The sequence below is a fragment of the Blennius ocellaris genome (assembly GCF_963422515.1).
Source record: "Blennius ocellaris genome assembly, chromosome: 19".
NCBI classification, from domain to species: domain Eukaryota; kingdom Metazoa; phylum Chordata; class Actinopteri; order Blenniiformes; family Blenniidae; genus Blennius; species Blennius ocellaris.
In genome coordinates, this window is record NC_137668.1 from 14014902 (window position 1) to 14031017 (window position 16116).

Below are 16116 nucleotides of genomic sequence, written 5' to 3' on the forward strand. Positions count from 1 at the left end.
TGAGAAAGCTGACAGAAACTGTCCTGTTTTGGACCCTCTGAAAAGTTTTTCCACAATCTCTTGACGGCTTGTCAGGAGGTGGGGATGGAAGCGTTTGTTAACTTTGCGAGCGTGGCAACATGGAAATGGCCATTTGTGGCATGTCGGAGGGATAAGGCAGTATTCTTCACTTCTTTGGAGAAAAACATCACTTCGGCCACAACATGCATCATGTTGAAGCAGCTCGGTGAATCGCAGCCCCGCTTGAGCCGCGCAAATATTGACACGGACGGGATATTTGGAGCAGTGCGCTGCTAAAATAGCCTGCGGTCACTTTGGTTCAGTCCATATTATATTTTGGGACGGCAAATATGGCTTGTGAAGAAAATGCACAGACCAAGAAAAAAAAAAGAAAAGAAGGAAACGTGAACGTACGCACTGCAATGTATCATTCAGACGGCTCTGAATTGTTTGGCTTAACAACACCGAGTCAGTAAAAACGTGTATTTTCCCATGTAACGCAGACACTTCAGACACACTTTCTGCCTTTGGAGTTTGAGGCCGAGTCAGCCCCACTGTGTCCCTCTTGCTTTTCGAGACGGCGTTCATCAGTAATCACTCCAGCCTCCTCGGGAGAGCCGGTCCGCCACGGAGGAGACGAGGGAGTGGAGAAAGCAGCACTCTGACTGGTCCCAGTTCAGTTCAGTTTCGTCCTCAGTGTCTCGGCGAGGGCGGAGGGGCCGTCGCCTCTTCGGCATTCATACTCACTTCTTTAAAAAAAAAAAAACACACACACACACACATAGGATACAAACTTAAGCTCTCCCTCCTCTTCCCCCTCAAACAGTCATTCAGTTGCAGACCCGCGAGGCGAAGACTCCAGTCCACTGGTCGCGAAGGTGGCAGACACTGATGAACACCTACACGGTGTCCATTCTGCAAAGCGTCCCCTTGAATGTGTAAATACGTGGACGCCCCGAGCCGTCCCAAGGTTACCGGAATACAGCATGTGAGTGGACATTTCCTCGCAGGTTGGGGGATTTGGGCAGGAAACTGTGGCGTCTACCTGAGGTCGACCTCACCCGGCTTTCAAAAGAAGCGGCGCCAGGTCACGAAACGGCGTCAGTGGCAGCCGCAGGCTCGCACCACCATGTTCTTGTATTTCTTTAATATGACGTTGGAGTTGTCGTCGAAGTAGAGCACAGAAATGGCGTGGAGCTTGGTCGGCGCGCAGCACGGCTTCGGGACGTTCTCCGGGTTCATCAGGTGCACCTGAAAATGACGGGAGGCCTTCATGAAAAAAATATGTCCAGTGTGTGTTTTTTTGTGCGTTAACGTGAACCAAAGTTTCCAAGATATGCAAAAAAAAAAATTCCATTTTCAATGAGGAAAGCAATCACATTGTCTTTTTCAGAAACGGGCGGGGGGGGAAATACCCACACCGGTGAGGGAAGCACCATATTTATGTTTGAGGTGACGCATCAATATGATGTCACGTGCGTGACAACAGCAGGCGCGAGCGTCACAAAACAAACAGGCTGAAAATGAGTGAAACCAAGGCAGTGTTGACAATTTAGATCTGGTTATCGAGTTCTGCGCTTGCATACTTTTTACTAATCGCTGTATTTCATACTAATTTAGCTTTAAACTCTTAAAAAGGCCATAAAGCAGTCAGATAAACACACGACGAGGCGTTCGAAAAATATCTCGGCCCACGATTCTTGCCTCCACAAGATGACTCGCAGCAACTCCGCCACAAAAGTGCTGGCAGAGAAGGGAGACGCAGCCAAAAAGTCTTTCCGACACCGTGTCAATGACACACGAACGCTAAATGTGGTGAACCCGGAGTGGGACCTTCTTACCAGCGTCTGCACAATGGCGTGGTTGGTGGCGTTCATGTGGGCATTCAGAGGGAAGGAGCACTCTCCGTCACAGTAGTTGGCTGCGTAGCCTTCGGGGGCGATGATCCAGTCCTGAGTGAAAAGCAGGGAATCAGTCTGCTTTGCTAGTAAAGGAATAAATATATATATATATATATATATATATCTTTCCGCTTTTTATCATTCAGTCCGTGTCGTGGAACATCTGCCGTGTTGTATTGTCGCGTGCCAACAACCGTCAGGAGCAGCTGTGCAAGTCATTGTCTGTATTTATTTTAATATTAAGTGGACATTTTTAGGCTAAAAAAAGCAGCAGAAGAGAACACAGTGTTTCCCCGCAGAGGCCCACCGGCCTCCTGTTGGTAAACTCCGAGTTAACCTCGCCTCCGAGGACAAGTCCCGGCTCAGACGCTGCCGTCTGCGGAATCACTCAGGGAAGCAATACTTCTCTCCTCCTTCCTTCCTTCCTCCCTGTGTCTTACTGTTTCGCTCTGACAAATTCTCAGCATGTTTTACCTCATTCGGACTTGTTTTTTTGTGTTTTTATCGAGTGCACCATCCTGTCTGTGTCAATAATCTGTCTGTCTTTCTCCTCTCACTGTCCCGTCCGTCTCTCCCAGTCTGCCAGCCGCTCTCGTGTGGACATGTATTACTCATGTTGTGGGAATATAAACCTCTTCATGGAGTCACATTATGAAAGCGTAAAATTGCCTTTGAGAGAAAAAGTATGTTCACATTAAACTCATATTTGTTTAACTATAATATAGGGACCAGGTCCGTATTTAAATGTAATAAAGTCCTTTTAAATAACTAGGTTGAGGTGAATGTTGATAATGAGCGATTATTTCTTACTGTAAATCATAACTTAACTTCAATACTTTAGTTAAATGGATGAAAACAAACAACTAAATCAAGCTGGTTCGGGTGAAGTTAAAGTTGAGGTTAATAAAATCAATAATACATTTCCCTGTGTGTGTTTGTGCTTAAGCTCCCTCTGATGCCAGTGATGCGTCTGAATCTGGCGCTTTGTAGGATCTGTTCATTGTTTATATTGTGATTATACTGTAAGTTAAGTAATTAACAGGGTTTCAAAACCAAAAACATGATATGAATTACAAGGAGGTTTTTTTTAATTTCCCACATTGACACCATTTGCATGTACAGACCTGTCGTCGATTATGAACACTGAAGAAGGTTTGTGAAATTTAATTTGGGAGGAAATAAATAAATAAATACCTGCCAGCCGAGCTCTCGGAAGCTGACGTACAGCTCATGTCTTCTGCATGCCGTCTTCTGATCACTGCTGTTGTAGTCTGAAACACAAGAAGAGACCTTCAGGTGCACATACAGTCTTTTGCACATTATGGACTAAATGAGAATGAATGGTTTAAAGGAGACCTGGAAACGAGGGGTTTGGTGTCAAAGATGAATACAATTGTCAACTAAAAAGTGGGCTCTCGGGGAAGTTGAAGCTGTGGCTAACCAATAATCCACACTAAAGGAAAGTAATAAGAAATCATTTCAGCCGTGAACCAAATGACGTGTACTTTTCTGAATATTACATAAAACTTTAAAAAACCAGCATAGTCGTCCCTTTAAGCTTGAAATCATAATTGTGTTTGACTTGGGCTGGAGGTTTCAACGCACTCAGCAAAACCCCCTCCCTGGGTAAACCATGATGTGAAAATGCACAATTAAATCCTGCGAAAATGACACATTACACGGTGAATCGGAGAGTAGAGGAATAACACAACACGCCTGGCGTAATGCGCTGGGTGGAGACCCGCGTGAGGGTGTAGACCCGGAGCGCCTGCACAAGTGCTCATTACAGTGGTCTGCATGCTTGTCCGGGCTTCACATCCATCTGCTGTCTGAAGCCTCAGAACGGCCGCCTAATTGAATTCATCAGATATTAACTTGGCAGGCAGGCGAGCGTGGAGACAGGACCGGCGTTGTGTTTCCCCGACGCCGCTGCCCTCCAGTTTGTTCTTAATTATCTCCGCTCAAAACGCTGCCGCCGCCGCCCCGCAGCCGTCTCAGGTACACGCTTGGTTTTGAGGGTTGAAGAGGTCCTTGCTGGCATCGGTCGTCACCCTGAAGCCAATGCAGTGACACACTCTTTCCACGAAGGCTTCAAGGTCCCTTTTGCTCGCAACTTTCCCTGTCTTGCCTCACTTATTTTATTACTGTTTGATAATAAACCCATAAAACAACTCCCAAAAATGGCTAGAGTCCGCTATCTCCAACAAATACTCATCCAAGAGGCAATTTGTGTCTCAGCAGACTCACGAAAGACCCCAAACCTATTTTGTGGACAAAGCCCAGCAAACATGTCTTTTTTAAGGGTGTGCAGGCTCTCCTTGGACGGATGGATGGACGGATGGATGGATGGATGGATGGATGGATGGATGGATGGATGGATGGATGGATGGATGGATGGATGGATGGATGGATGGATGGACGGACGGACACAAAGTGACACCCTTCCCTTTTCACTCATTCGTATCGGTGCCGCATAAATAAATAGATTCATTTGTTGACCGTGTGTCGGCAGTTGGAAATGTTCACATACATACAACAAGCGTCTGCATATGTGTCCGTCATTTAGCGAGTGAGTCAGACCGCAGCCGGGGATTTGTCAGTCAGTGGCAGCCGCCACCCATCAGCTCACCTCAGCGACTCACCGACAAGCAGCCCTGTTTGGTCAGCTGCAGTTAGAGGGAGACCCACACGTATACAAAAACCTTTCAATTGTGTCAGGGTCAGTGATGTCGGTCCCTTACATCTGCACGTCCATCATTCATTACAAGCAGCACTTGCAGTGTAAATACACAAATACACACAGTTGCAGGCACGTGTGAGCTCGCTCACACACACACACACACACACACACACACACACACATACGCGCACAAGAATGACTTGATGTTTATCTGTTTAACAGGCAAACCCACTGACCCGCTCATTAAACCAAAGAGCTGCAATTTAAATTCTGCAGAGCTTGTTGCATTAAGATTTCATCATCAAATTCAATTTCGTTTTGAACAGACGTGCTGACCGCACAGCCCAGACCTGAATGTTTTAGCTGGACTCATCTCAAACCGAAAGATGAGGCACAGGGAGTGTAAGGGGGAAAGCAAGTAGTTTTTCTCACTGAGATTCCTCAGAGACTAAAGCACTGGGAATTGACAGCAGTCATACTGGAGGTGCTTCACCTTCACTTTGTCACACATGTGGCACATACACACAGATGTAAAAAAAAAAAAAAAAAAGTCTATGATCTAGTAACAGCTACATTTTCTATTCAGAGGGATGTGGCTTTTTTTTTATTATTATTTGGAGCAGAACATGTTTATGTTGTCTGATTAGCAGAGTTAATCCTGTGGAGAGAAGGGAAATGAAAGGGGAGACTGGTCACGACAGTCTGTAGTGTGGAAAGGTCACCAGGTCGTCTGGAACCGTCAAATACAGTCAGGTGTTTCCCCAGTTTTGGGTTCCTTCCGTTCCAATAGGAAGGGTAGTCCATGAGGTGGAAACACAGAGTTTATGTGAGTGACTGTGTGCGTGCGTTTGTGTGTGTGTGTGTGTGTGTGTGTGTGTGTGTGTGTGTGTGTGTGTGTGTGTGTGTGTGTGTGTGTGTGTGTGTGTGTGTGTGTGTGTGTGTGTGTGTGTGTGTGTGTGTGTGTGTGTGTGTGTGTGTGTGCTCAGCCTCCCATGCGGCCTTGCAGAGTCTGCAACACTTGAATTTAACAGGGTTATTGTATGGTGGCCATTGTAAGACCAGGCTGTCCTTCTGAGAACCTTTGAACTGAAGTGGCGTTTATAGAAAGAAAGAAATGACACATCACGTCACTGGACTACTATATATCAGTATTACAGGATGACAAAGCCTTCACCAACTTCACGTAATCTAGATTTAAGAAGGCATTTTGGACGATGAGCCTCTGAGCTTTTTGCAATCTTAGTATTTGTGTCACCGTCACCAACGTGTAAAAGCAAAGTTCTGTATGCGACTCTTACGCATGCGGAAACACACACTGCTTCATAGTGCACACGCACACACACAGACTACACACAGTCTCATAGAGACCTCCTACTCGTTCATCCAGGTCTGGTTTATGATGCGTGACATTCAGCTTCGGGTCAAATCACAGCTCGGGGTGGAGGGTGAATCAAGCTGCAGTGCTGCCTATGCACGACTGACCTTCACACCGACAGCGGATACACCAATCCACCATCGCCTGAGACAACGAGACTGGGATTTTACATCTGTTTGAACTCTTTGAATTTATTTAGAGATAAATAAATAGTCAAGGTTCAACCCTTTGAGATCAGACCTGCTTTGCATTTAATAATAAACTAACACAACGTCCCCAATCTTGATCACATTATATTCCATTAACAGTGAATTGCAACGTGCACTGACAGACCATGAGGTGCCGTTCAACACACGGTATAGTATTTAGTGGCGTACTTCTTTCTCTTCTCGTTCTCACACATCCACACACAGCTCATTTTCTCTGCACCTCTCAGCCTTCAAAGCCATCAGCATTTACAGTCTGTGGGGCTCTTTAAAAGGAATAAAGCTGATATTTACTGTGGGCTTTCATTGAGTGTAAAGGCCCAGATTTGTGGTGCCCATAAACCACATCTCCCCTTCCTGCCTGTAAAAATTTAATGCCACACAGCTACCGCTGAGCTCCGGCTCCCATGAGACTTCCATTCATTTCTTTTTCCTTTTGGTTGACAGAGAGCAGAGGAAGGCAAAAAAAACAAAAAACCCTCAACATGCCATACAACTTTGCAATTGTGATTTCAGTTTAGTTAAATGTTAACATTAAAGTGGTTTTATTCCAATATTTATTTTATTTAGCCAGGTGTACCACATTGAGATTAATAATCTCTTTTACAAGAGTGTCCTAGAGAGCTTGGGGGGGGGGGGGGGGGGTCTTGTCCAGGGTTTATGCTGCTTTAAAGTCATTTAATAAGTCAAAATTAATTAATTACATTATCTTAGTGGCACTTTGCGCACAGCTTAAATAGAATAAACCTTCTATCGAGGAGACACATGTACATGTGATTTAGCTTATTGAAATGATTAAAGGAAGGTCGGCAGCAAAGTTGCTCTTTCACAGTCACTTACATGTCATTTCGCTCAAAGTATTTACATTTTCGTCCATCTTCGACATCAGAATCCATAAACTGCTTGTGTCTTCCTCTAGTGTGTTCTACAAAAACACATACCAAAAAAAAGGAAAAGAAAGCCGTAGTTGCCAAGCATGGTGTCAATTTCTCATCTGTTCTCCAAAAATGCCCGACCCCATACCTGCCCCCGCAGCTATTAAATGCCTCTTACATTAAAATCGACAAGCTTATTTGGCTGCTCCTGTTTTTTGGGTTTTGTTTTTTTTACTGGCGTCACCACAGCAAGTCTTGGCTAGTTTTTACTCCAGATGCTCTTACTGCCGCAACCACGATTTGAACCCAAGTCACAAACTCAAAGTCAAGACTTAACCGAATCCACCACCAGGGGAGACAAAGCCTCTCACACTCAAATATATGTTTTCCATCGTCCTCTTATGCACAATTGAACACACTGACAGCAGTTGGGAAGTTGATTCTGCAGAAATAAGTGTGGTAGTCGTTTCATTATTCAAGGAAAAATATTTAGATTCCACTTCCAACACGTCAGCAGTCGGTCAACACCTGATCTCTAAACTCACCTTCACCTACAGTCAGGACCAAATATTTGAAGATCACACAGGGGGGAAAAAAAAAGAAGCAGGATTTCCTTTAATGAGACGGTAATGTGAATGGACAGTGTGGCACAGAGCTCTACTGCCACATTACAGCAGCTTACCTCACTGTGTTTAACCTGGAAATGTTTTCTGTGAGTGGACAAACATCCATTTCACCATGTGACATTAAAACTAAGCACTAAAACTGATTCACATTGAATTCATTGAGGTGGAGCGGCGGCTGCCGGTTCCCACCACGTCGACTCAATAGCGTCGGAAACACTGCTGCTCACTGAACACAAGCAGTGTGGAAGCTCTTTCAAACGGTGTGAGTCCGGGGCTGATAGTTGCCTTTCGCTACACTAACTGCCATTCATTAAACTCTCCCTCGCCCGTCTGTCAGAAGGAAAAGGCTGTAAATTCTATTTATCACGGGCTGTTCCGAAAATACAAGAATCAAATGGTGCCATTTCAGACGTTATAGCTACGGTGCTTGGGTGTAATGCTTGACATTAAAAATAAAAAAACGGAAAAAAAGTCAGGCGAAGCTTTTCACTTTCCACTTTCCAACTTTGGTTTGTTGTTGCAAATTCTCTATACAAGAGTGCAATAAAAAAAAAAAAAAAAAGGCAGCTTTTTACATCAGGATTCACATGAACCCCCATTGTGATTGTGGTGGCAATGACACAAAAGTTGTTTTCTATTAGTCCAATGTTTAAAATAAAATCCTGGCCCTTAACGCAGAGAGTCCCAACAGACACATGAAAGCGGCGTGTTGCCGTCGCGTCTGACGTCCGTCGTCTTTTTTCTCTCGCCCTAACCACTACTACTGAAGTTTATCTTTCTTCCTGTCTTTCATCACAGAGGTTATTAAACCCTGCGAGGGGAGCTCCGCCATGTCTAATTACTCCGACGGTAAACAAAAGGAGGTTGGGTGGGGAAGAGGCGAGGAGAATGAGGAGGAGGAGGGAGGTGAGGCGGGACAGATGAAAAAACACAGCTGGCAGAGCGCCGTGTTATTATAATTCTTTAAGCGATACTGTTAGCTTGGTCAGTCTTTTAGCTGCGCAGCTAATGACTGGCTAGACCTAATTACAGGCCGCCGTGTGCTGTGCCGGGACGTGATATTCCTTCCCCGGATGGTTGTTAACCTCCCCCACAGCCAGAGCCCAACCCGACTCCCATTACCTCCCCAGCCTTGTTCGCCCACAAAACCCCAAATTATCTTTAAAGGTGTTGTATTGTTCTTTTGGCGAGGTAAATGGGAGCATTTTCCACAGTGCGTACATCAGGCACACCCAGAGAGGGTGGAAATATCCCACTTGTCAGAAATATTCTCGTCTAGCCCTCAAGAAACTATAAATGTGAGGGGGGGAAAAAACGCAAAGTAAAAGTACTTAAAAGAGCAAGTCAAACTTGGCAAAACTTGTCCGGATAGGCAACTTTGAGCTTTTGAAAGCAAAAAAAGTGGAAAACAAAAATGATTTATTGCACTAATAATCACATGATCATGTAAAAACTAATAGTGCAGAAATATTTTTGGCTCCAACCATCCACTTTTGTCATCTGGAAGATATTTAATATCACATGTCATTGTAAGTCCAGCTTTCTAAAATTGTAAAAATGAGAAAATAACAAGGGCCAAAACCCCCACGGGGGTCACAGTTGGGAGAATAAGGTTTCTCAGTTGTGCAAACCTTTTTAATATTTTCTAAGTTAGTAAGGTACTATAAGAGCATAATTTGTGAATTCAAAATAGTATGAATAGGACAGACAAAATGACACAGAACAAAGACGCCTTAATATCGGAGTGTTAATACTGCACAGGTCAAGCCAGGAAGTAATTTTTAGAAAAGCCCCAGTAAAAAAATTAACTCACGCTGAAGAGAGTTAAAAAAGCCTCTGTGTAGGAGCGAGTGCACACATTAGCAATTAAAAACAAACACATCGCTGCCTTCCGGCCTCAGATCTTATGGAAAAGCAGCCTCAGAGTAAATTATGGGGGAAATATTCCTTTTAGCACGCTCTGTGGTGGCCTGACCTGATGTACTGTAGCTCTGCGCCAAACAGAAACCGGGGAGAGGGGGGGGGCAGCATCTACATTTTGTTTCTCCCCACGAGTGCGCTACAAGACGGATGCTCTCCCCATCCATCGTGGCCTCCTCCCTGTCTCTGGAGTGAGTGATGCGGTATTGAAACCATATGCCCTCCTGAATTCCTCACGGATCCTCCCATCCCGTCCAATCCCCGCAGTCCTCCGCCGCTGGCCACGGACACACGGCTGTCGCGAGGGGGGCCTCCCGGCTTCCTGTGTAGGATCTAAATATTTACACTCCCAGTCGTCCCGAGTGGCGAGGCGGAGAGGTCTTGATGTTTTGGGTTATGTAAAGTCCAATCCTCTAGGACACATATTTAACAGATTGTCGTTGTTAGAGCACATTCTGAAGCTTTCTCATCATCCACATGCCGACCGAGACACGTAAACACACCTACAGCCGAATTTTCATAGAGAAATCGTGGCGTGAAAATCAACCGAGTGGTGACCTTGAACTCCTTCTGTAGCTATTAACCGTAAGGTTATTTCATGAGAGCGGGGATGGGACGACATCTGTTACAGAAACTCCACATTGAGAGCACATGGTGTGCACCTTAACCCTCTGATCCCCCCCGCTTTATGCTCCAGTGCAACTCTGTCTTTAAAGTGCGAGGACAGCCTTGGACATTTCAAGCCAAAGGTGATGGCTGGGTAGAAGCACATGCAGCTTTCAAGCCAAAGCCGAACATGTGGTAAACTCAAACTGTCCCGTAGCATAACAAATGACGAGTCTTTGTTCTGTGTTGTGTCAGCCAAAGCTTTCATCTCGACGCAATTACTGAGAAAAAACCCCGCAGGAATTTCACTTACAACCTGTTGCGTTATAACAGCAGCGTGCTGCGTGACCTACTGAGAAAAGTCACTGAAGATGCTCCGACCGAACACAAAAGCACAGCCAACAAATCTCAAACAAAGGCTTTGCACACAGTGTCGCCGTGAAAACAAACCCGACTTGTCTCACAAATACTTCTGTATGCTTTACAGATGGTGGAGCCATTAAACAAGGTAGCAAAAGAAGCAAAGGCAGAGGCAAATCACTTCCCAGGTAGCCGGCCAAGACGGGCTATTTGCAGCTCCGTGTCAGTGCACTGAGCTCTGTCTGGCCACCAGAAGTCCAAAAAAAAAAAAAAAAAAAAAAGAAGCCGTTCTGGCCAAGATTTGGCTGGATTTTGGAGCCGTTTTGGTCTCATCATCAGCCTCAGCTTGAAGCACTGCAGCCAGCGCTGAAACGGCCCGAGCAGCTGGAAGCAGTACAAGGATCCTTGTGCTGATTCCGCCACGTCATTTATTACAAGTCATACATAACCCCAGCAAGCAGGTGCACCGATTTTACACAGCCATTAACTCAAACCAGGCTGTATAACTCAAGTTTACTCCAACTTATAGACACATTTCAGAAACTATAAAACACTGTGAGCTGCGGGCAAAACTTTTTACAGTCCATTTGGCCAGTTTTTCTAATTGAGGGATTATATTATACTGACACTATCGCTGGGGCTCACCTGATACTGTGTGTCGTCTCGTAAATGCGAACAGTTGCTTGATCCCTATCAACGTATGTTTAAGTGTCCTTGAGCAACACACCAAAAAAAGCTTCTCCCAGTGGAATGTGAGTATCTTGCAAGGCAGCCATTGTCACTGTGAATTATTCTATGTGAATGTTACTTCCGATGTAAAAACCTGTTGTAACTGTTAAAGTGCTACATAAGTGAAGTTTATTCACAAAAACATTCAGAAAGATAAATCTCTTTCAATGACATCTTTATCCTCTCTGTAACGGCTCCCTGTAGCTTTAATAAAATGACGTGTTAAAAAAAAAGGGGGGCTACTTGATAAATATAACACTTAAAATAAAGTTTCTACATTTTGTCAGCGAAAGCATGAATGCCATGAAAGCTTGTACTGAATGTCAATCATGCAAAATGTATGGGCCTGGCTCAGAAAAACGATAACCATAAATAAATCCTCCCCAAAATAGTTTGTGGTTTTTAGTTTTCACTTATCATTTCAAAAAGGTCTGAAGGACTGAAACAGTTTTCAAAGTGTAGATGCTCTGCAGATGGAAAGTTACGTCCATTAATCACTGAAACTCTCAATACAAATAAACAAATGCAGTCTGCAATTCCAAATATGTTACATCCAAGCGGGATGAACTGTTTCTTTTTAAAATGCAAGAATACAATAAGACTAACTTATGATGCAGGGGCTCTGGAATAAGACGAATGCCAGGATACTCACAACATTTTTATTTTTATTTAATTTTTATTTTATCTGCTGTGACTGGAAGGCTGGGTAAGATGCTTCATCTGTCAAATTATGCAAAGATCAGACCGATACCACTCAGCTCTGGCTTCGTGTCAGACAATGAAGCCTCACAGCAGGAGCTCAGTTTTAAGGCCGGCCAGAATTACACACCAGGTGAAAGGTGGGAGGATTGTTGATTGATTTAATTTGAAAAGCTCGCAAAGCTCATAACATTGGGCTTATACCCGCTCATTACATCATCCTGCAAGTGGGAAGAGCAGCGAGGAGGACTGATGAGCATGCTCAGAGGATTAGGTCACCTGTCAGGGTAGATTTGCCGTCTGGGTTCATTGAATATTTAGCAGCGCGATAACGTGCCAAATTGTCACGCAAGGCAACATTACGGACCGCCTTTTGTTTCAATACAAATTCACTCGATTCGTAGTTCTCTTATAGGCTTCTTTCTCTTCCACTCTGTCACAAACACTATTAATCTTGCTTTTTTTTTTTTCATTATTTAGTCCTTGTAGCTTAAATTTGCGGCCAAATCCTCCCACAAACTCTGTAACTCTGCCTTTGTGGAGAGAGCCAGCAAAAAAGGCCCTTCATAAATCACGCGTCTTATACGTTGCTGTGAAAAAAAATCCCACTATATTTCCTGCTCAATATGCAGGTTTTGGAACGCAGCGAGTGAACACGGTGAACCCTCAATCCAATGCAGAGAAGCTCCAGTAAAAACAGATTTTGGATTTCGTTCTTTTGGCTACAATTTTCATGCGATGGGGGCTGATTAGAGAGAGATCCGGCAGAAGTCATGTCCAATTCATCAGCTCTCTCAAACAGAAAAGGCTGCAGCCAGACTTCAAACACATGCTGCCCATCCACAGATCTCAAGACATCAGTCACGGATGTAACAAGGTTGCTCCGAGGTCAAATTTGTGTCTGATCACTTTCGCAGTCTCGCCGTGTGACGGAGGTGAGTTCGGGTTCAGCGTCGGTGTGTGTGTGTGTGTGTGTGTGTGTGTGTGTGTGTGTGTGTGTGTGTGTGTGTGTGTGTGTGTGCGTGTGTGTGTGTGTGTGTGTGTGTGTGTGTGTGTGTGTGTGTGTAGGCTGACCTGCTGGGCCCGGCCCCCTCGATCCCTCCTGCGGCTGCGTGGATCGGTTGCGGTTCTGCTGGCGACGTTTCCCACCGGTTGAGCGGGCGGTGCGGATGTGCACTTCGCTGACTTTGAAGAACGCCACCATGAAGGGCTGCTTCTCCAGCGCACCGTCGCGCCCTACGAGACCCGCCTCCTTGGAGCTGATGCTCTGCCCTGCTTGAAAGAAAATAAAAAGCATTGAGTGAAATCTGCATTAACATATATACACCATAATGTATTTGTCCAGACAAATCGCTGTAGACGACAGTGCAGCAACTCTGCAACCAGTGCACCTGAAGCATTTTGTTCTGGTATTTCAATCCATTTTCTCTATGTCACATCATTGCATTCACCACTTCATTATGTGTGAAAGTTAAAGGGTGAAGTCTTTAACGTCGCTGCGTCTCTCACCGCTGCTGGTCTCCACGCTGACCTGCAGGCCAAGGTTGTGCACGGGGCTCATCACCCACAGGTTGCTGGTGGCAGTGATGTCGAACTCCAGCCAGCCCTCCTCAGCCGCCCAAAGCCTGCGCGACTCCAGCAGAAACAAATCTGCTTCCCTGTGGGGGGGAAATAGATACAAGGAAGAATTGTGTGGATAAAGCATGCGAGTTGAAATGCCAGTATGTTGTTGAGTGGGCCAAACAAAGGGACATTTCAAAATAAAATAACATTTATTATGGTTCAACAGAAGTAGGAGTCCATTGTGATGTGTTCAGTAACTTTATGATGTTGTTACACATGAATAATAACTGACTCCAGTGGAGTTTTGTTTTGCTACACTTTCATGCAACTCGAAAATAAATGATGAGAAAATATTTCTGAATTCTAGTTTGATCTGGTTCGTTGATTCTCAAGGGTTTATGCAGCCTAACATTCCATAAGTTACTGATCTTACAATAAACTCTTTTAATTTCAGTTGCTTTTCATCTTAAATTGAAATTCATTCAATATTTTTACTATTAGATTTACTGGATTCAGTTTACTTTCCTTCAGCATCGTAGTGCTGCGATGGAGCTGATCCCAGGTACCTGAGGGTGTTGGGAAGGTACACCCTGGACAGATCTCCAGTCCGTCACAGTTCATTTTATTCTATAGTAGTGAATTTGCCCCAAATTTGCAATAAGTGGGTGTTTCTGCCCCTTTTTTCCAAGATAACTTCAAGGTTCAATATCTCATATCTGACAGTACCGAAAAGCTCACGTTATACTGCTGAACTTTTCTATTTTTCTAGAGATCATAAAACAATGGAGAAGTTATGGTTACGAAACATATACCTGCTATTCCTGTCAGCAGTTACAGAATGAGAGTAAATGGCTTGACGGCACTGCTCATTGCTTGACCATATAGACAAGAAAGAGCAAAGAATAAGAACCTATAGTGTGGGATCATTATGATCTCAAACATAGGTGAGGAGAGCTGTACCTCTTTAAGAAAGCCAAGGAAAGTCAGGAGCTCTGGGTTTGTGTCAGGGTAACAGTATCATAACAAAATGACAGGAAGATAGATCGCTGCACTTAACAGAAAACGCTGGTGTACACTGTATTCCCTCTATTGTTGACCTGACCTTTCAGTCAACCTCTCAGAGGGATCGGGAAGAGGAAGGAATTAAGGTCTGGTATCGGGCTTCACGTACGGTAATATCATTGACAACAGTTGGTGTGAAAGAAAGCGTGTTCAAAAACAGCACGGCAGTGTCAAACAGAAGGAAAAACAAGCAAGTGTTTAATAAAAAGAGAGTGGAGGAGCGGTAAGGAGAAGACAGAGTGTGAGTGATAAGAGGGCCTGTCCTCCCACTGTCCCATTACAGTAGTAATAACACAGCAGCGGGCCTGTCGGACCCTCCCTCCAGAACCAACATCAAAGCTGCGCAATCATCCAGGTGTTCAGAGAATGCCCCTGCAGTCATGCCTCAGCGGCCCCTCTTTATTGGTCATTAATGAGTGTTTCTGACGGCTTCCGTACGAAGAAGCCCTTGCGCCCGGTGTCCCTGCACACACGTCCTCCGCCCCACGGCTAAGTTCACACGTGAGTCCGAGCACAAGCTGCAGCGCCGGTGTTTGTTCCCTCCGTGTCACACACTGCTCTCACGACGAAGGTCAGCGGGGGCTCCGTCGGTGGGCCGCTGGCCGGCTTAAAGCAGCTATAAAACTTCTTATTGACAGACTGCTTCAATGAAGTGGAATACTAAGGTCAAGAGTGTGTTCTTTTTCTGAAATAAATCTTTCTTTAAAAGAAAAACGTGACTTCTCTCAAAGTCTTGTCAGTGGCTGTTATCTGTTATGGGTTTTTAAAGTCAGGAAGAGAAAAATAACTTGATATAACATAAAAAATCTGAATAAAATGTCACATATTTCACGTATTTTATTTTTGAAATATATATATGTATTTTATCTTACATAACAAATGTGGTTAATGAATTACAACCTTTCTATGCAGCTGAAAAAAATACCAATGCAAACAGTAGTGCATCACGTGGTCTCCTTAATGGTCACAGTTACCCATTCTGATGTATATCTTCGTTCCCATGATTTAGGATTCAGATTGTTCAGGAAATAAGGAAAGATCATCAGGTTGTGAAGAGGATAATAGCTGGGAAAAGGCTGATGGATGGGTCAGTAAAAGTAGCCCTCGCAGCAGCCCGCTTTCTCTCAATACGATGTTCTGGCCTGCCACATTTTTGGCATTGTAATCCCTCGCATTCCTCGCCTGCTGTTGGAGAAACCGCTCCAATCCAATGCAAAGTACAAAGGGCGTCAAGCTAATTAAGCGCTCTATCATTAGGGCTTAGAGTCAAAATAGGAGTCAGCTTTTCTTTACGGGATGGTGGGAGCGCGAGAAAAAGTTAATTGGCTTCCCACTGATTGGGAGATTACAAAGTGTACAGTTTGGCATCAGGCTGAAAATGAGGAAAACAGCCTGGACTTTACGGTAAGTGACGTCGTTCGGGTATTTGTGTTCATATAAATCAGAGCTCCTCAGGCGATACTTTCAGCACTGAGGAGGATGAAGACAGGAATGTGAAATTACAGCACTTTTAT

At 44.6% G+C, this 16116-nt stretch overlaps 1 protein-coding gene across 1 annotated transcript in view; it reads right to left on the minus strand.

Annotated features, from left to right (window-relative positions):
- Window positions 1-1101: 1101 nt before the first annotated feature.
- The window catches only part of bmp6 (bone morphogenetic protein 6), a gene marked incomplete at both ends in the record, with an annotated part of 41528 nt that continues 26513 nt past the window's right edge, over window positions 1102-16116 (minus strand). The window contains 5 exons of the mRNA XM_080515452.1: window positions 1102-1251; window positions 1842-1952; window positions 3096-3172; window positions 13052-13249; window positions 13487-13635. Coding sequence (XP_080371578.1) covers window positions 1102-1251; window positions 1842-1952; window positions 3096-3172; window positions 13052-13249; window positions 13487-13635 — 685 coding nt within the window. The remainder of the gene's footprint in view (window positions 1252-1841; window positions 1953-3095; window positions 3173-13051; window positions 13250-13486; window positions 13636-16116) is intronic.